At 45.3% G+C, this 20,721-nt stretch overlaps 2 protein-coding genes across 2 annotated transcripts in view; one reads left to right on the forward strand and one right to left on the reverse strand.

Moving 5' to 3' along the window:
* The window catches only part of NOS2 (nitric oxide synthase 2), an 86,280-nt gene that overhangs the window by 38,849 nt on the left and 26,710 nt on the right, over positions 1-20,721 (forward strand). The window lies entirely within an intron of this gene.
* KSR1 (kinase suppressor of ras 1) overlaps positions 1-20,721 on the reverse strand; it is a 52,462-nt gene that overhangs the window by 2,265 nt on the left and 29,476 nt on the right. Inside the window, exons 3-18 of the mRNA XM_062615671.1 lie at positions 11,924-12,071; positions 9,539-10,010; positions 8,572-8,576; positions 7,016-7,076; positions 6,752-6,835; positions 6,119-6,180; positions 5,903-6,009; positions 5,576-5,744; positions 4,300-4,341; positions 3,572-3,626; positions 2,964-3,009; positions 2,370-2,749; positions 1,633-1,729; positions 1,050-1,183; positions 501-632; positions 79-214 (exon numbers count right to left, since the gene is read on the reverse strand). Of these exons, the coding sequence (XP_062471655.1) occupies positions 79-214; positions 501-632; positions 1,050-1,183; positions 1,633-1,729; positions 2,370-2,749; positions 2,964-3,009; positions 3,572-3,626; positions 4,300-4,341; positions 5,576-5,744; positions 5,903-6,009; positions 6,119-6,180; positions 6,752-6,835; positions 7,016-7,076; positions 8,572-8,576; positions 9,539-10,010; positions 11,924-12,071 (2,130 nt within the window). The remainder of the gene's footprint in view (positions 1-78; positions 215-500; positions 633-1,049; positions 1,184-1,632; positions 1,730-2,369; positions 2,750-2,963; positions 3,010-3,571; positions 3,627-4,299; positions 4,342-5,575; positions 5,745-5,902; positions 6,010-6,118; positions 6,181-6,751; positions 6,836-7,015; positions 7,077-8,571; positions 8,577-9,538; positions 10,011-11,923; positions 12,072-20,721) is intronic.

The raw sequence follows: 20,721 nt of genomic DNA on the forward strand, positions 1-20,721 counted from the left end.
ACAAGTGAGTCTCTTTAAGCAGCCCCTCTTTCCTGATCAATAGCTCTGGGGCAGGATTCCTGCAACGAAGGTACTCACATTGACTTCTTTCCCCAAGCTGACAGTTGCAAGGACTTGCTTCACCCCTTCGCCACTCCCAATCTGCCAGATGAGCGCCTCGGCAGGCTGGGTCTTGAAAGGCCACTCTCTTGCTTGGAGCTCATACCACACAGTCCTGCAACACCAACAGCAAATCAAGCCTTTGCCTGCTCGTGAGGGAAAGATGCAAACCCTGTCACTGCTCCCATTCCTTCAGCCAGGCTCTGGAAGGTGTCTGAGGCTGAGCAGCAAATCCCACCCACCCCACGCACCTCCTGCTTGTGGCTTTTGTAGTAGGTGAGGAAATTGCATCCTCACTGGAATCCCGCATGGGAGCAGAGGACGGCTGACCCAGAGGGCTCAGCCTGGAACAAGTCTCACTTGGGAAGTTCCCATGGCATTCCTGGGTGTCCCTTTCTTACCCAAAGGCGTAGATATCTGCTGCTTTGGAGAAAGGCAGCTTGTCCTCATCTTTCCCAGGGGCCATCTCACGAACAATCTCGGGGGCCAGGTAACATAACCAGTCATGAGGCAGCTTCAATTCATTCTCCCTCCTGAGGTCCAAAGAGAAGTGGCACTGAAACACTGCTACATCAGCCAGGAACAGACCAGATCTGTGCCTCACCTAATGCCTGGGCTTTAGTCACTCAAATGTGTTTGCTGACATTTCATTTCTCATTTTAATGCCATATTAAAACCCATGCATGCGTTAGCCTGGCTCTCCAGCTCATTCTGGGGCTTAAGGTTAGGTTTGCTCGTCAGTGTTCTGAGTCCTAACCCACACAGAACTCCCCAGCACTGAGCTACTGGAACTGTAGCAGGAACTCTGCTTAGAAAAAGAAAACAAAGGGTATTCCAGAACTGTGTGTATGTCCCAAAGCAACTGACATTCCTCACTTATAACTGGGTTTCCCTATTTGACCATTATTTATCATTCCAGAAGCAGACCCAGCACTGAAACCTCCACTTACCTTCCTTCCTGAACCACACCCGAAATTCCAAATAATCCAAAGTCAGTGATCACAACTTTCCCATTGTCATAGAAAACATTCTTGGATTTCAGATCCTTGTGCACAATGCCCTTTGCATGAAGATAGCCCATGCCCTGGCAAACACATGCAGAGAGAGACACTTTTAATTGTACTATTTACTGCCCATGCTTTGCTTTGTAGCACACACTGACCCTCCCTACTCCAGCATAAATGATGAATTGTAAGTGGGGACACAGCAGCAAAGGTGCAAGGGAGCAGATCCCTGTAGTGCTTGGAGTTGCAAGGCTGCAGGGGGGGTACCCTGAATTGGAGCAGAGTTTGCTCTCTGAATTCACACCATGTTTCTGCCAGAAAAGAAACCGGCAGCTTTAGAAATGCTTCTTCAGTTGAGCAATATTGAAAGCCCAGAACAGACTGTGCAGCTCTGGCAGGAATCCCCATCTGCTCCTGAGCGCATCAGCTCAGCTGCAGCTACTGACAGGAGGGACCGGGAGGAACCCTGCCCCACACACCTTCCTTCACTGCTCCCCTCCGCTCTGCACCAAAGCATCACATCTCTTACCTTAATGATCTCCTGTGCTATCTGCCGGGTTTTGTTAATGTCCAGGGATATCTTGGGGTCCCTCACAAACGAGTGAAGTGTCCTTCCTTTGCAGAAGCTACAGGAAAGAGGAACAACAATCCCAAAAAAAGGTGTTTAAGATACTGGAGGGAAATAAAAGGGTAATACTGATGTTTGGGTTTCTTATCCTGGTGACAGAATCCCAGTGCTCTTCAGAATCACCTTTTGGACTAGGAGAGTGGCATGCACTTGGCCTTACATAAATTCAACCTGCACAGGAACACTCCAAAAAGCATTTAGGAGCTAAATGATCCTCATCTCAACTAAATACTGAAAACAAAGGAGGGGACAAAACCAGTACCATTGCTGCCAAGTGTCCCTCAGAGGAACAGAAAAGGTAATTAACTGATGCATTACCAGCCTCACACACTGCTTTGCTGGCACTTTGCTGCACTGGAACCATTTGGAAGGAGATGGCAGAGGAACAGCCTGTTCCAAATTTTTTTCCTCCTACATTTTGGATTTTATTATTTAAGAATTCAAAAAGAAAATGAAAATTGGCAAAAAATACTGTATGTTCCCTGAAAGGAGACAACGCTTGTATCCAAAACTGAGCAACACAGCCTGTGTGTCTGCCACCTCCTGATAGTGAGAGGGTTCTTTTTATAGATCAAGAATAAATATTAACTTATATGATACATGTATATTAAAATACTACTGTGCTGCTCTATCCTTACCTGGTAATGATTGCTAGATGAGGGGGGTTCATGCATGCTCCCATGAAGAGTACCACGTTCTCATGCCGGGTCTGTCTGTAGTTCATCACCTCCTTCTTAAAGAGCTTCAGATGATCCTGGTTGTTCCCATCTATCTCCAGCAGCCGGATGGCCACTTCCCCGTGCCACTTCCCCTTGTAGACCTTCCCCCACCGCCCTTGGCCAATGGGATCCCCCAGTTCAATCTGTTCAAAGGGGATATCCCACTCCTGCAGGTACACGCTGGTCTGGCTGGGCTTGCGGTAAATCATCCCTTGCAAGCGGGGCCGTCTGTTTGGCAGATCCTCCACCTCATCCTCGTCATCTTCAGGGTCTGATTTACTAGCCTCTGGTTCCTCCACCTGCTCACAAACGCAGAAGGGAAACACATGCTGAGAGCCCCCTCTGAGGGGCAGTAGCAGCCCAGCAGCACAGGCTGCCCTGAGAGAACCTCAGGGGTTGGATGTAGGCACCTGACATCTGTATGTCTGTGTGCAGGTGCAGACAAGAAAGGCTTCATCCCACATAGAGATGAATTTGTAGAAAAGTGAGGGGCAAACCAGAAAAAAAACCTACCTCTGCTTCACATTCAACTCCATGTGTGCCTGGCTGTTGATCAGCACTGATAAAAGAAGAGAGGATTACAGTGAAAACAATGTTTGCATATCCACCCGAGTCAGAAAAGTGGGCTGCTACATGTGCTGTTTGTGGAGTGAAGGAAGCAAATGGAGAACAGATCTTGACAGCATCAGAGGAGCGCAGAGAAAACCACAATTACTGCTCCATTTAACAGATAAGGACTTTCTAAGGTTACTTTAGCAAATGAGGGACAAAGACTTTGAAGGGATTTTCAGTTATTAAGTGGTAGGAATTGATCTGGCAAGGGCATGGCTACATTACTACAATGTGTTCTGGTAATGGATATTCCCATTCATGCTACTGAGGCACCTGGATCAGAGAAGTGATTGTGAGCACTGGCAATGTGGGCTAAAATCTTTTGTATGCCATAGAATTCAGATCCTTGAAAAGATGTTTGCTGGCAGCCAAGTGTGCCATCCTTTTTTAATTAAATACCCTGGGAGCTCTCCCATAAGTTGTTTTGGACATAACACAGGATCTTCAGATGTGTCTGACAGCTATCAGGCAACTGCTGTGCAAAGAGAAGAATTTAGAGCTGTACTTACTTAGTGTCTGTGGCTGTTTCTGAAGGCTGTGCTGTCTGGGCAGGACTGGGAATTTCTGGGGAAGTAGAAACATTTATGATATATATTTTACCCTTTAGTCTCCTATAGATCAAAGTTTTAACATTGCAGTTGTGATTACTTGCTGCTTATTCAGGACTTACAAAGTAAACTCAGACACAGACAATATGATTTCATCCTTCTATTCAGTTAAAACTGTGCTCACCTTTCCTAGTACCTCTGTGCCTGTATATTGATCAAGCCCCTTCACCTACTGATCTGTAATGTCTTTCAAGTCCTTGTCTGTGAACTGCTCAAAGGCCTTCAATCAGAAATACTTAAGTCCTCACAGAACTAGGCTGCGTGAATGCATCTGTATTGCAGGTCCTGTATTCCAAATGCACCCAGTCTGCCCAGGGTCCTTTTATATTAGACACAAACCCCTAAAAGTGAGCCTTTTAAAAGAAAGAACACTGCTGTGTATAGAACCCCCCAGCAGAAAGCTGTTTTCCAACTGACTATTCAGTTTCACCTGAATGCATAAATCACATCAGTACCTCCTGTTAGGAGAGAGGGCCCTGAATTCCATCCTGAGATAAGAGAAAGTCTGAACTGGTTTACATACTCTTTTTAAAAGCAGAATTACTGTTCTCGGGCAGCATGCAAAGTTCACAACCAAGTTACTTTTAGGCAGTAGGAGCTGGTTAGTAGAATTAACCCCATCAACTCACCTGGGAAGATGAATTGTTGTCTGTGCTGAATGTAGTAGGCAGCTTTTGGATTAATTGTTCAAAAAAAAAAAAAAAAGGAACAGCAAATAAAAAATACCAGGAGAAAAAAACAACACAAACAAGTTAGAGGATCATCAGAGAGTGCTCCAAATGCATTCCATGAATTAGTCCCAGCTCAGGGCTGGGAAACAGATTAGTAGATTATCAGCCTGCTTGAGGGGGTGAATTCCAGCACATGCATTTTGGGAAGACTACAACAGATGAGCTTGTCAAATGAGAGCTAATAAGCAAACAGTCTGGTGGGGAAACAACACATTCAGACTTCAAGTGGCAGAGGCAAGTTGAGGGACCCAGGGATGCTAAAGGCTGGTGCTTTGATGCCCTCTCCTGTCTTCAGCTTTTCAGAGGTGCACCCAGAGCAGCTGAAGCTCTTGAGCCATCTGCAAACAGCTCTCTGCATTTCAGTGAATTAGAGCAGAATGTCCCAATAGAAAGTAGTTGCAGTAGGATCCTTGTACTAAACTGGCTCCGCTTTTGCTCCTTCTGACTAAGCAAAAATAGCATCTTCCACTCACACATCAAAAGCCTGACACAAGATACAGCAGTGCTGAAGGCTAGACGGAGCAGTTACAAAGTCACATGCTGCTCAATTTCCAGATCAAAGGGATTAAATTTATTCTCATGATGTAAATCTTTGCCATTGTCAAGAGATTCTGGCCTCTATCGACTGTTAAAGACTGCACATTGGGTTCCTCATCTGTAAAGCAGGTAGGGTCAATTCTTCTCCACCATATGTGTATGTCAGTGGTTTAAAATTGAGTGCTTGTTGCTGGTTATCTTTTGGAAGGGACTGGTAAAGTAATTCACTCAGGTTCTCATCTGTATGTTTTGCTCTAGCAATCAATTTAGGATTTAAAGCCTCTGGTGATCAGCACAGCAGGCAGCATGCATTTCACAGCATAGTGAGAGAAGGGAGGAGAAAGAATACAATGGGTTTTTTTAGTCCTTTTCAAGAAAGGAGGAAATCAAATAATGTAAGAAAGCTGCAAACATTCCTCAATAACCTATCTCCTGCAAAGGTATCTTGTTGGTACCACTTATAAACTTGTAAGAATAGACATTTTCTTTTATCAGGTAACAAAATACACCTTCACACCTTGCTTAAGACACTACCATGTATTCAGAAACCCGCCACTGCCTCTGAAGTCTTATCAATCTCTGCTTATATAGAGGCCCTTCTAATCTTGGTAGGGGTCTCCTGAAAAGGTATGTTTACCTGGGAAGTTAAAGCGTCCATCCCTGTGGCCCATAGGAGAGGGGTTTGGGGGAGGTGTTGCGCTGGGAGGGTTGGAAGACTGGAATGGGGCTGGAGAAGAGGGTGTGGATGAGGTTGTAGAAGAAGGATTACTGCTGGAGTCCAGATGGTTTATTGCTGGTGGATGCTCCTGTAAAGTAAAGGAAGTCACTCATGAGGAGACATTAAAAAGAAAGAAAGACAGAATTGCCCTCAGTGTCTACTGAACATCAGGGAAAGGAAAGCTGTCCCAGCCTCAGGCACAGCAGTTTTATTACAGACACCAGACACACTGCAGTCACCATGTACCTTCTTAGTTAGTGCTTTGGGAAGAGTTCCAAATTGTGGTTCTGTTGGCCTGTCTACTGGATTATTGATATCAGAAGGGACAGACTCTGTTCTTCTTATTTTTGCTACTGAAAAACAGGTGGGAGAAGGAAGGAAAAAAGCTTTAATCAGACTTTTTAATTCTTGTGATACCATCAATTACATTGAAATGCTAAGAACTTGCAGAAAAATACTTACTGGGAAGGAAGGAGATTCTACAAGCAGGTGCCTCTTTAGTACATTTGTTGTGACATTTTAATCTGAAAGAGACACATTACATGTTAAATAGCAACTTGTTCTTTCCCCAGAAGAGGAAGCCTACCCTTAATTTCTAATTCTTATGCTAATCTCAGAGGGAGTTCTGGAATGCTCCGAGCCCCAGAGGAGCATGCATTTATATGAGGAATCCTATAATGTGTGTCATTAGGGTAATGAAAGCCATATACATATTTTAGCATCTGATTTATTTTTAATGCAGTTACCTTCACTGACAGTCATCCAGCTACAGTCAAGCACTAAATCTCAGTGCTCTGGACTAACATCCCAGAGAGAGAACTAAAATCCTCACTGTTATTTAGGTATCCAGCTCCCAGTGCAAGATTTGCTCATGATCAGGTAGGAAGCCTGTGGCAAGGAACTGCATTTAGTTCATCCATGTGTCAGGCTTCCAGCCCAAAGTGTAAGTTGTGCCAGAGCCTCCCTTTGCCAGTTAAGCTCACAGAAAAAACAATGCCACTGCTAAGGGTGCAGCACATCAAGGGACATGTGCTACTGGCAAATTTTAATGAATCACATGCAAAGTTCTTCTGAAGATGATTGCTGTGTGCTCACCTGCAGTACTTACACTTCACCCCGAACATCATGCTCTTCTGACAGACTTGGCAAATCTGAGATAACCAAGACTTTGTAGAGAACCTAAATAGAGACAAGAGGGGAAAAATGATGTTAACTCATGCTGGAAGGAAAATTAACCTTTGTAGGTAGTAAAAGACAGGCTGGACTGCTTTAGAAATGAAGCTGAAATGCATACTTAAGGCTGAAGTTGACAAATGAGGCAACTTCAAACTTCTCCCTCTCCTGCAGCCTGTTGCTTACCTGTGTGTTACAGCTAAGCCAAAGTCTCTTCGTACCGTTTGAGGGGATCCCTGGGAGAGCTCTGGTGGAGAACAAAAGGATGGTTAGGGAAGCATCACTCACAAGTGTGCTTACCAGTCTAGACAGAAACAAAGCGATCGCTGTCATAGATAAGGACCTGTAGCCACAACACAGCACAGCTGAGATCGCTTTGCCTTCTGCTGCAAAGCTACTACCAGATCCTACTCTGGTATTTGATCTCACATGGAGGCAATGTAAGATCAGATTTGGTTGTGGAATCATAATTATTCTTTCTTTTTTTTTTTTGGTTAAATCATTATGTTTTACATGTAGGGATTACAGAGTCCATCTGATTAGATCTAGCCCATTCTTAAAGTGGAAAGTCAGGTTTTATTCCCCATTGGTTTACCACAGATACCATCACCCAGCTCTCATGCAGTGTCAGTACACTTCACAATATTCTTTTACACTCCATTTTATAGACAGGGCCAGTGTGACCCAGAAGAATAAGCAGATTTCTGTGAGATCACTCTGACAGCTAGAAGTGCAGACCTTGGAATGCCAGCTCAGCACTGCAGCGGTTACACCATGTCACTTCCTAAACCCCCCCCCACCAATATTTAGATTCTGGCATCTTTTCTGAATTAGATCTACAGCCATGTTGCAAATCTGGAGGAAACTCAAGTCTGCAAGCATCAACACAGCTTCAAGGCTGGACACTATCAATGCTTACAAAAAGCCAGTCTCTTTATTTGACCCTAGATGGCACCAGATTCTTTCTTATCGTTATTCCAGTAAACTTTTAAAGGCATCTGTGGCCTTCAGCATCCTAGAATAGGCTGGAAGTTGCTTTTCTAAGGAATATCTAGTGTGGCCATCCAACTGCAGAGTCATCTGAATTAATTATAATACACCAGTTAAGATGGCTAAATCCAAGAGGTGCGTATCTCTCTACATTAGCTTCCAAGCTTACAGGTTGTGCCTGAGATGGACACACATGGTCAAATCAGGTTAGCTAAAGCACTAAATGGCATTTATATGTCACTGGATAAAACCACAAAACCACTAAACTATTAAACACATGAACAGACTCATCAGCATCAGGGGAGCATCCCACATTTAAGCACATGCTGAAGTGTTTCTCAGAAGGTTGCACATAACTGTCTAATTTCATTACAGAGATACTTGGCAATGAATATACAGAGATACCAAATAGTTTGGTCTGAAGTTATTTCTAGTACCAAGAGGCATCGATAACAGCTGTCCCAAGTCACAGACAGGCATCTACACCCAAACCCCTTGCTTTAGCCCTTTAAACATCAGTATTCCTTTTTCTTGCTCTTGTAATCCAAAGAGATACCAAGTACAGAAAAGACCATGTGAATATCCTGCAGATCTCCAGTAGGCCAAGCTCCTGCTAGAGTTAATAGCAGCTCTGGGACAAAAGGCCCTGTTGAGGACCTTCAGCAGCTGCACGGTGATGATCACAGAGAGCTGACAGGACAGGGTCTTCTCTCCCACAATGAAATGAAGACAGCCCTGTAAAAATCTCTTACCGAACCTAGAGAGAAAAAATACAGATTTATTAGACATTGATGTGACAGGATACACACTTTGCTAGAGCAGAAACTCTTTCCTGCAGCTTTTAATGTTGGGTTTACAAAGATCTGTGATTTTGGCTCCTGAAGTTGCTGCATAGCCAGTATTTTCCTGCCTACAAGGGGCGGTGTTTGCTGGGCAGAGCTCCAGCCTGTGAGGGCAGTGTAAAGAGCACACCTGAATTGTGTCTTGCAGATGAGAATGTAATTTGGGCAAAAGGGGCCTGAGTGGAACAGGCTCTGTGAACTCTTTCAGGTGGTCAAAGAGTTAGTGTAAGTTGTAACGCTCCAGTGCCTGCTGCAGAATTTGGATGCTGACCTAAGTCTCTGATGTTTTGGGGTGGGCAGAGTCTCTGGAAGGTACGTAGCTTTCCCTGCTTCAACCAGTTGTTATATGTTAGGTTAATACACTCCATCCTACCTACACAAAAAAAGTGTATCTCAAAGCCTGGCTCAGTCCATAAAATGGTGCTGCCTTAGACCATTTGCCTTGCTATGGAGCTATAACAATGTCGTAAATGTGTTTGAAAGCTCACACTAGCAGCTAAGATACACCTTAAGATAAAAACATAAAAGGATACCAGCCACTGATACCTGAACTGTGAGGAACATTTAAAGACGGAAGAGAATTCTAGTACCTGGAATTGGCTATTAGATGCTTCAGGAAAACTGGTTAGGGCCCTTAAATAGCAGCAGCCACCCCAACCTCCCCAGCAGGTGCAATTTCAAATGAATTCAAATAAAGAACACCATTAACAAGCAGGTTTTGTGGTTATCTTAGAATATCCCACTGATACAGGTTCTCAGACTACAGTGAAACCATGACAAGGCAACTCTTTCAGAGAGTCAGTACTGGAGCCCTGAATGCCCTTTGGTATAACACACCCACCAGTGCCTGTGGGGAAGGAGGAAGTATCATGCTTACTTTATTGGAGGAACTTCATCTATCCTGTTCCCCAACTGGGATTCGTGGGACTTGCTCCTTGTGAGGGTTGGGAAGTTAGGTAGCAGCTGAAAAACCTTCCTGCAAGGGGGAGGAGGAGTCCGTGGGGGCTTCAACTTGTGCCGCCGCTTGGTTTGAGGAGTGGTTGGAGGGGTGATGGTGATGCTGTGAGGAGTCCTTGGCGTTAACCTTCCACTGTGTGTGGGGAATGCAAAAGGGTCCAGGAGGTTTTCTGCATAGATAGAAGGTCCGTGACTGGAGGCAAGAGAGTCTGAAGCTGGGATTGTAGAGACTGACACAGAGCGTGGCTGCTGGCTGTTGCCCTTGGGAGGGTGCAGTGCAGAGGGGGTCCATGTGGGCGCAGCGGGGCCGGGGGACTCGGTGGTGCTGGTGGAGCTGTTCTCTCGGCGCGCCTCAGAGAGGTTCATCAGCACATCATCCCTGAGCTCCCCGCCTGCTCACCAACCACAGCAGTGTTAGTGACTGCTTAGAAAGAAAAGCCAACCTATACACACATACCATGTCTTCCTGCTTTGGGCTATAAGGTGGTTTTTTCCCTCCACTGTGTTGTACCCAGCCAAGGTGGCAGCTTAATTTCTCCTTTCCTGACACCCATCAGGTCCATTAGGCTTTAAAACAGGAACAGCAGCCACTACGCTTCTTTCCAATCTGTAGTTGTGTATCTCAAAGGCTAAAATCAGGTTCTGTGTTCTAAGATGGGGTGAGTTTTAACAGACTGGGCCTATTGAAGCATTGGGGATATACATACCTTCATAAAACAGGCACCCACATCCCACTGCAAACCTGTGTGGATTTGGTACTAATCTGTGTAGACAATTGAGTACCCTTTCTGCTTTTAGACTGGTCTTTGGTAAAGAAAGGACACTATTTTCTATTAGCCGACAGAACTGCTAAATACCACTTAAACTGAGAAAGACCATTAGATTGGAAATAAGGAGCATGTAGGAGCTCCTCGTACTCATTAAGCCACTTCTCTCTCCCTTTGCCATGGCCCATACTGCCTAGCACTGTAGTTCTGAACAGCCCAGCACAACTTGTAGACCAATTGTGAGAATAAATGAGGAAAAAAAGGCTTTCAGGCAGCAAAGTGGGAATGCACAGACTATTGGGATAATTTCAGAGGCTTAACATCAGGATAACTCTCTGTCCCTAATGACTTAAACCAAGGTGAAAAAGCTTCAGGGCCTGATGTCCTGTTGACCAGTCAGTGGCTGTAAAGAGATCAGATACCTGGAACTGAAAAACTACCTCTTCTTTATGAGGAGTAAATGCCACGACCTCTGAGCAGGGCTGGTTTTGCCACAGTATGGATGGGAAAGATTTAACAACCCAGGACAGAAAAGATTAGAAAAAAGGAAATCTGAAACTGGGCTGTTTGCTGACTTTTCCATTAACTAATCTTTCTGATTTGCAAATGGGATGAACTGTCATAATACCAACAGGAAACACCAGCTTGCAGTGACAGACTGGTAATCGCTATGGAGAAAGACGTGATGCACATTAGTACCAGTGAGCTGTGAGAAACTCTCTGTACAAACAGATTTTACAATGCCTTTGAACATAGCCTGGGGAAGGTGACAGGGAAGATGGTGATGCAGCACCCTGGGAATCTTGAGCCTGACTGATCTTAAATAAGTTTGTCAGATCCACTTGCCTGCTGAACACATGCATTTCTGATTACACAGTACCCTGCTTCCCATAATTTCAAGGTAAATCAGGATTCTCTCTAGCTCTTGAATCTGCAATTGGAATTTGGCTAACAATTCTATCAATTCTAGCAGCCAAAGAACAATAGCAGGAGGCAAGGGGATTTAAAGAGAAGTGAATCAACTTGCACACTATACACTACACAGTAACAAAGGGTTGTCGGAGCAATGTTGTTCTCTTCCAGAGCATTGAGCTGAACAGTACTCAGGCTTCTTAGCAAAGTAATATCAAACAGAATTACACCTTCCCTCTGAGCTGGCCATATCTGGGGAGGGAATTACCTACAAGAAATCTGGTTGTATTTGTTAGGTCAAGGATATGAATGATGGAGGATTAACTGGAGCATTAGACACAACTCTGAACAGAGAGGGGATAAGGATATAGTCTGTGGAGTAGGAGAGGGTGTTTCTACATAGTTATTTTCATTTAGTTATTTATTTGACATGCTGTCAAAATCAAATCAAATCCACAGCTCTAGATGAGTTTGATCACTGCAACTTCATGTACATCCAAGAGCCTGGTTACAGAATATGCCCAGAGACATTGTCTAGAGGACTTTGCAGATTGTCTCATACCAAAGGAAGCAGGAGGGGGCCGGGTTGCTGAAGAGCTAATGCCACAGCACAAGGCAGGCTGTACCTGATTCAGTCGCCTTCCGTAAGCAGCTCAGTGCCCCATTGAGCCGGGAGCATTCCTCATCTCTGGCACCACATCTCTTCATTGTTTCTTTCACCTTTGACTCATTCATTTCTAGTAAGGCATCTAAGGTCAGCTCCTCTGGTATCCTCTGCAGAAAACAAGATGATGCATTTATATATATATTTTTAATACACATATATAAGGCTGTCACATGTTGTTCTGATATACTTTAAATAGTGCCACTGTCTCACTGCCTGGTCTGACTCATGGTTTACTCATTTTGGTAGTGTATCTCTTGAGGATCACTGGGTCGGTGAGATCTCAGCAGCGCTCAGCTCCCTCTCCCCTCTGCATCACAAGAGACCAAGAGTTTGCTGAAGCCTCCTTTGTACCACTAGGGTGTTGTGGTCATTCTCTGGTGTTTCAGTTAGGATTGGGGCGATGGAAATGTTCTTCTCCCCTTGTGGAAAGTCTTCCCTCAGTATTTGTGAAAGCGTAACTTTTAAATTGAAAGTAGCAGTCAGAAACAAAACAGGCCTAAAACCTGAAAAAAAATGTCAGATAAAGATGTTTGGCTTTTCCGTGGGGAAGTGACAAGTAAAAGCAGTGAGGAAAATGACTTCTTTTGTTTAACAAAATGAAATGTTTTGACAAAGAGATAGTGACCTCCTCCTCAAGCAATGTTTCCTTCATTAGAGAACCAGCCTTACCCGTATCTTGCTTGGAAAGATATTTGTGCAGAACTCCCTGTACATCTTAATACACCAAAGCCCCCACAGTGATAAGGTGTAGATCAGGCAGACACAAAAGACACAAGAGACTGGAAAGCATGAAATGATGTGGTATTTCCTGACACAGAACCGAGCTGTGTCACCTCCCTCCTCCCCCATTCAAAGGTTTCCAGTGTAAGGCTGCAGCAATTGTGGTTAATAAACAAAACCAGGATATTTAACCCAGATACCCAGGAATTTCCCTGAAAGTTTTGCCTAAACAAACCTCCCTGCTCCCAGTGAGATCACAAATTTCACAAGATTTGGCCTCTTTCCTAAAGTTTCAACTCCTGGAATCAAACCCTATTTAAAAGGGTTTTAACGTTCATTTGAAGGGGAAGCTCAAAAGTGTGTCTCACTGTCTGGAGAAACAAAAAGCTTGAAATCCTCCAGATTCTCAAACCCCGCTTCCGACAGCAAATCAAGTCTGAATGTTGTTGACTGTCCTTTAACAATTGCATCTTTCTTAATCCAGGCTCATGCCTTTGAGGTCTGACGCATGACTTTTGACTTTAACTATGACAGTGCTAGAACAGCCCCAACCTTGGGAGCTTTGTAGGTGGTAACACAAAGAGGAATCACACAGTTTCCATTTTTAGTAACTGTTGCGTGGAGCAGAGACAAAAGAGTAATTTAAGAAAGGGCAGAAGCCTGAGAAACGCATCCTGCATCTTCTGTCACATGCCTGAACCAGATGAAACACAACACAGCTGACGTGAGGAGAAGCCAGGAATTTCAATGAGCCATAAGCACAAAGCACGGCCACAGCAGGGCTGGAGTTCAGTGAAGTTTGGGTATATTTGCTTGTTCTATAATTAGTATTAGCAGAATAAAAGCACAGATACCCCAGCTGATGCTGGATATCATTATTTCAGTTCTCTGTACACCCTCACCACCAAGATGCAGCAGTAAAACTGCCCCCAAAAGCTTCTTCCTGAATGACTTCCACTTGGATAAAATGCAGGAAGTGCAGAGACTCCAGTGAAAACACAGTGCAAAATCTGCCGTCCTGGGATCCCTAACCTGATATTACACTCCAAAGGACAAAAACCCCCAGGGGTTCAGATCATCTGACTTGAAACTGGAATGGGTTTCCATGACTCAAATATTCCAGCACCAAGCCAGTACCGGTTTGCTCACACAGAGCCCCAGCCAAGCTGGGCTGATAACAGCAGAGTTAATGCAATCCTTGCAGTTAGCTACTTCCCCAGCTCCCCCTGAATTCCTCTCCCCAGCTGACAGAGGCATCTTTGTTCTGTGGTATCACAAGGGCGGTTCAATGCAGGGCATCCCCAGCAGCTGTAAAAGGGACAGTGACGGGGGGCAAACATGAAGCAAGATTTTGTGTAATACAGTAAGAAAGTTTTATACAGGACCATGGGTGCCCTGTGCTCTGGAGCAGGGGAGTAAATGTTTCCCTAGGAAGCACCAGGGAAAGCCAATGTCTCTTACAAAAACATTTATCCCATTTTATGCTTTTACACGGTCCTGGAGTAAGTGGGATTACAGCAATGTCCTTGAATTATCCCAAAACACTTCCTCACCCCCGCTAAGGAAACAGCCCAGATGATGTAGGCACTGTGTTCATACCATCATTGCAGATCTCGGTGCAAGCTACCCAGTCACGTTACCCTGCATCACCTCCCCTCCCCATCCCTCGCATGACACACGTGTAACCAGTAACTTATTAGAACTATTAGTAAGTCATTCAGTGAAGCGGAGGAGGCGAAGCTTTCCCACCACAGGCAGGTCTATTGCTCAACAGTTTAATTTTAGCAAGACAGAACAGCAAGTTGTAGGAAAGTATAAGTACAGAAAAGGAGATTATATTTAAACAATCCCAGTGACCTTGAGCTGGGCGAGCTCAGACTTTGTGAACCTGCTGCCAGCCCCCCCATGACACGCGACAAAAGAAATAAGCCTTTGAAGAGGGGGGAGGGAGGGGAAGTAAGAGGCTTTCTTTAAACAGCCACTCATGTGCTGCACATATGTGGTGGCTTAATATAAAACTGGTCAACCTGATCCCTGCAAGATTGGCCTGATATGCTTTAGCTCTGTGTTAGCCCCTCGGCCAACGTGATAATGTGATGGTCACTAGTTCAAGGCGGCTCCTCAAACAGGTTCTGCCGATGCTGATGCTCCAGCTCAGCTGTTGAGGGGATGAACGTCCCCTTCAAAGCACCACAACAGGGTCCATCTTGGAGGAGCATGTGGTTGGCTCCAAGCCCCCAGTGCAAATTGAATTCTGGGCCCTTGCAGAGGGGGGCTACTCCCCATCTTCAGCACTGAGGATGAGAAATGTGGGTCCAACAGATTCCTCTCTACCTGCTTCTTCATGGGTGCTTTGGCTTACAAAAAATGCAGCTTAAAGGCCTGCATTAGGGCCAAGACAAGCACCACCTCCCTAGGCATGCCTCACCTTGACTGCAGAGTGACAGGTGAAGCTGCAAGATACTCAGATACTACTCTAATAATTAGGTCAGACTAAAAAAGGAACAAAGAAAAAGCAGGAGGGACAGAACCTGCTTTCAGTCCTTCAGCACCTCGAAACTGCCAGCAAAAGCTAAAGCCTTACTCACCACACATTGCTCAGCAGAGGTGATGCTAGAAAGCTCAAGCCAGGAAATTACTCCTCTTTGTAACAGGTAAGAGGACTTTTCTACAAAGCCCTCCTGCTTATCAGACATACAGACAGTGCACGTCATGTTACACGTGTTTGAAAGAGACAAAAGTAAATCACAGGGTATGCAAGAAGCCATCCAAAGGTTAGCCTCAATTAGTCAGGGTGAGGAGTTCACATGAGTCTTTAATCTTGTCTGGTGTCCAACTTAAATCCCTGAAACATGGCAAAAATGCTGGTATCTACCTCAGTGGATGGGTTATTTTTGCTAAAGATTCCACCCTGCAGATAAGCCCCCAGATCTAATACTGCTGCTCACAGCCTGCAGCATCAACCTGACCTGCTCCTTGGCCTGGCAGACACAGCTCTTCCTCTGAAGCTGGGTAGTTGTCAAGGCCCCAAATGCCTCCTCTTAAATCAATACATTCCCTCCCAGTCATCCCCCTGTAAGGCAGCAGATGCTAGAAGAGAAAGCCCATTACATAAAGTGCTTAAATTCCCACTGATAGCTCTAAGCAAAGCATGTAAGGATGCTCTTAAGAACATCTTGTGCCTGCTAGTTGTTATTTTGCTCTAGTTTTCTGGTGGTGTAGAGAAAGTACTGAAACGTTGTTGTGCTATTTCTGGAGATCTAGTGGGCACTCTGGAAAGTCTCTCTCATGGAATTTCTAGCTTGCATTAAGCTGTGAGCATCCACAGGCTATGGTTTCACGCAATCTCTCCCTTCTCACTGTTCCACCTCTCACCCAATGGGTGGTGGAGAGGAGGTGACAGTTGCAGGGCATTCCTGTCTGGTTTGTTCTTTGTGGCCAGGAGAGCTGCTGTCACTGCTGCTCTGTAGGATGGCAGATGTAGAGGTTGCAATATTTCAATGCAGATCCTGAGGGGTACCATGAGCCTCATACTGACCTCAAGCCATGAGTGATTCACAGTGACAAGGCTTTGAGGGGCAGTTGGACCCCTTGGCAAGGAAGGGAACCCTGGCAGTGGAGAGAATATTTTCCAAGAGCTGTTTATGCTGGGGAGGGGCCTTCAGCTGGAACATAGTGATGGAGTTTTGGATCCAGGAAGCCTGCAGGACACAGTTAATTTGCATATACACAATTAGCACATTCAGGGTCCCTCCTATCTGGCAGTCCAGCCAGAGCCTCTGCTGCCATGCCCATGGAAATCCCCCCAAACAGCCAAAGTCCTCATGGTCTGTTCATGCAGATATGCTGACAGAGAAAGATGAGAGGATACAGCTGTGGAAACCTGATAGGCTCAGGCAGATCTGCCTCTCCTACTCCCCCCACCAAAGTAAGGATGCACACACATAAAGCCCATGCTCTTCCTCCATCAATTATCAACTAGATCATAGTCCGTGCAAGTTCAGCCATCTGCCATGGTCTCTCAGTGTCAACCCATGCCTGTGTCTTTGGCATAAACACTAAATGGGGAACAAGACAAGTCTCCCAAGCAAACAGGAGGTATTACAAATAAACATATACATGAGGAGCCAAATATATTCCCCAAGTGGAAAAGCCATAACCCAGTGCTGTTCCATCTGCCCCAGCAGTCTCCCTGGTGGCACAGTTCTGCTTAGAGCCAGCAAGCCCTGGGGCAGGATCTGCCCCTCCCCGTGCATGGCAGTTATCTACTCTAAAAACAGCTTTCCAAACTTGATTGACTGGAACCCCTGCTACACAGGGAGCAGGGCTGGTTCAGGCATGTTTCAGAAGATGATAAGGAGATGATTATGTTCTCATGCTATTTTTTAAGACGGTGACAAGTTGTATGTGGGAACAAATAGAATAGTTAAGTTCCTGGGAAGAACAACAGTAAAGGCAGTGAGGACTTTTTTCTGTGCTGAACAAAGTAAGCCAATAGAGATTTTTAATCTCTCTGTTTTGGTAGCCATGCCCCAAGCCCAGAACCAAGTACCTCTGCAAGAGGCTTCTTCCATCAGCCTAAGACTAGGGACAGCACTCTGTTCACATCCTCTTTCCCTCCCTTCCCATCTCAGTTCCTGACTCCAGCTCTTAATGGGAGCAGGACAATCCAGATCAGTATATTATTCTAGGTCCCTTTTCAGAGCAACTTCCACTAACTGGAGACAACTACATAGCTTAAATATATCTTCTGTCTATGGTTCTTCGGTTCCTTGCTGTCTTTTCTAGTTCTTAGTTCAAGTATCTCTTTTCCCAGTTTCAGTCCACTGTATTTAATCATTTATGCATCATTCTCAGTAGTAAAGCACATGCACACAGCACTAATCAATCTCTAGGACTCCCAGTCAAAACCAAGAGCATTTCCTAGAAAAATACTTAGGAAGACAGCTCCAGAACAGCCTTAGCCAAGCTCCACAGCAGAGCCTGCTCCACACCAGCCACCATTTCTATGATAAAAATCTGTCTGGCAACTGATGAGAGGAACAATAACAAAGAAACAGAAATAGCACAGGTTGGGGTGGGGGTTCGACGTTTCCTCACCCCTCAGAGCTGTGTGTTCCCAGAGAGCAAACAGCATCACCTGAAGGAGCTTTAATAGGTTAGATTGAAGCTTGTATTCACCACCTACCTCCAAGTCTGCTAGGTCCACACAGAGCAGCCCTTTCACCCTGCGCAGCATGACTGGCTCACTGTTATCCACCTTCACCGGAGCTTTAGCTGTTGCCCAACGCCACAAACAGTGCATTGTTATTACTCTAATCTCTCGCAGAACTAAAGGATTTTACAAGCAGTCATTATTCTTGTTTTAAATATAGGTTTTCAGAGAAAGAAAGGAGCCCGACAAGACGACAGCAATTATAACAGCAAGAGCTTTCAAGCTTCACAATGTCTAGAGCGAATCACTGAGCAAAAATAGTCCTCACTCTGGACTAGAGGAGTCAGCAGATATTCTAAATTAGAGCTGGTGCTCTATTTCTGACAGGGGAGCCTGGGAGCTTCTGTGCTTCCCTGCGTGGCAGCTTTATTTGGGAGAGGACTGGGGGGAGAGAGGGGAGGGGGAGAAAGAGAGAAAAAGAGCATTGTTTCTCTAGCTGAGCTAAAAGGCTGCTTGCAATTAGGCTGGTTTTCAAAGGTGTTATGTCACAGATTAGCACAATCTTGAAATACTCTCTCCAGCAACACTTGAAAAGTAAAGGGATTCAGAGCCATTTAAAAAGGCAAAACCCCATGAACTCAGGCCTTTCTCCCCACTGCCCCTGACAGGCAGTGGGCCCAGGAGAGCACCTCCTGCATCCTACCTGCTTTTCTATTCAGATCTCAGAGGTGGCCAGGCAAGGGCTCTGCTGTAGCTGGGCTCTGAGACCCTACAGGTACCAGGCAACTTCTCCAACTAGTTTCAGAGCCTAAAAGTCTCAAAAAGAGAGGGCTGTGTGCCTAATATTTTTATATTAGGCACATTACAACAATACCTTAGAGATGAAAAGTCATTCCCTGTTCACCAGCTACAGAACCAGGTATGGAACGTAGGTGTCCCTGTTCTTTATTGTCTGACCTGCCCAGCCATCTCTTTAAGGGCTCCCTATCCCCCTCTCTCCCCAGTCATGTCACAGGCAGTGTGCATAAAGCTAAGGGAAACCATTACATGTTTCTTAATAACTAACCTATTAAAGCTCCTTCTGTCAGTGGTTTCCATCAAAAGCATTCGGCTGAAGTGCAGTTCACACTGCGTGAAATCTGAGCAACAGCAGGAATGATCCCAAGATACCTGTAACAGTTCTGAAAGACAACTCCTCCCAGGCAAACCTCTCCCCTGCACTGTGCTGTCCCTGCCACAAACGCCAACACTGGCTGGACTGTTTTCTAAGCACTGAAATAACAGGATAAAAAAAATCACTGCAAGAACAAAGCTATTAGTTTATAGCCCAGCTATTTCCCCAGTTACAGCCCGTTCCAACATGTCTACTCAAAAACCATGGAATGACCCAAGGGTGTTGCAGGTCTCCTGTCTACCTCATACACAGGCTACAGGAGCTCCCTGCAGCTGCATGAAATAGGTGCAGAACCATACATTTGGAGTAACAGATGAATATAACGGCTTTGTTACACCTCTGATGTTTCTGTCCCAGAGAGCAGAAGGAACACCCTTCATTACACTGGTCATTGCCTGGGAGGGGGTAGCAAGTGAGCATGAATAAAAATAATAAACAGCTGGAAAATATTCTCTTCCTGCACAGATCAAAAGTCAATTTGTCACCCTTTTTAATGTCACACACAGGGAAGGGCAGACTCAACCCTCTTTGCTCCGTGAATTAACAGGATGTGGCAGATTTGAACTGTCCACCTCTCCCCCTCCTCCCTCCCCCCTTTCTCTTCACCTCTTCCCTTCCCCCCTGTGTTCTGCAGCATCACAAAGGATTTAAGAAAGAGCTACAAAGACATTCTTTTAGGCTCAGGCAATTGCAGTAACCTTAGAAACCCACAATAGTTGGGAGCCTGGCAGCTTGGCCACAGCAACGGGCAGCTTTGCTGTTCCCTCACTGCCAGTGCCATCTGCACCTTTCGTGCTACCCAAAACCTGCCTGGGCTGGAGGGTAACATCCAGCAGCACATGCAGAATGAACAGTACTAAAAGGAACAGCTTGGTCCTGAACTCATCCTGTTTCACCATAGTCGGCTTAGTTACACGAGGTCCAAGCTGGAATAACTTCCATGAAAAGCTGTGGAATTTTTCACTCAGGCAGATCCCTGCTGAAGTCAAAGAAAAATTTTGCTTGTGTAAGGATCAAAGGAAAGGGAGTGGGAACACTGTGGTCTGGCCTGCAGGGCCAAAACTGGGGAAAGAATGGAAAAAGCCTCTTCTGCTTGGTTTAGCCATCAGTGGGCTTAGCTCTACTTATATTGCCATTAATGTTACACTGAAATGATGTGTCCCCAGGGCAGCCATGCCCAGTCCAGGTCCAAGGGATCAATCCGATGTCAGAGCCCTGCAGTCCTGGAGTTCCCAGTAATCCTCTAAACACCACTGGGATTCCAGGCTCCCTTCCAGAAAACCCAGAAGTGTCAGAGACAGGAGCTGGGGCTCAGGCTGATCTCATCATTCCCAATTCCAGCATAAGTGTCAGATTATTCTGTGCCGTAAAGAGGCTTTCAGTGATTTGCATGTTAAGAATTGAATTGTAAAGATCAGAAGGAGCCATGGTCTGTGAGCATGAACAGCTGATGCTGGCCACCACGGGAGGGTTATTCATTCCATTCTTTTACACTGATGCAATGCTCTTTGGTAGAGACTTTACTTGTGTGTGTGTATAAAATGAAAAGACCTCATTTGTTTCTGAGCACAGACTCCCACCCAGCCAAAACCCAGATCAAAATCCCCCTGACCATTACTAGGTTGCAGTAATATCGTAGTCTAAGTGTTGTGTGAGGCTATACAGTTTAAAACCATCATTCTGCAACAAACTTGTAAACTCTAATGCC

This window comes from Pezoporus occidentalis, unplaced genomic scaffold (assembly GCF_034315485.1).
Source record: "Pezoporus occidentalis ecotype Australia unplaced genomic scaffold, CSIRO_AGI_Poc_V1 ctg183, whole genome shotgun sequence".
In the NCBI taxonomy this organism is placed as follows: domain Eukaryota; kingdom Metazoa; phylum Chordata; class Aves; order Psittaciformes; family Psittacidae; genus Pezoporus; species Pezoporus occidentalis.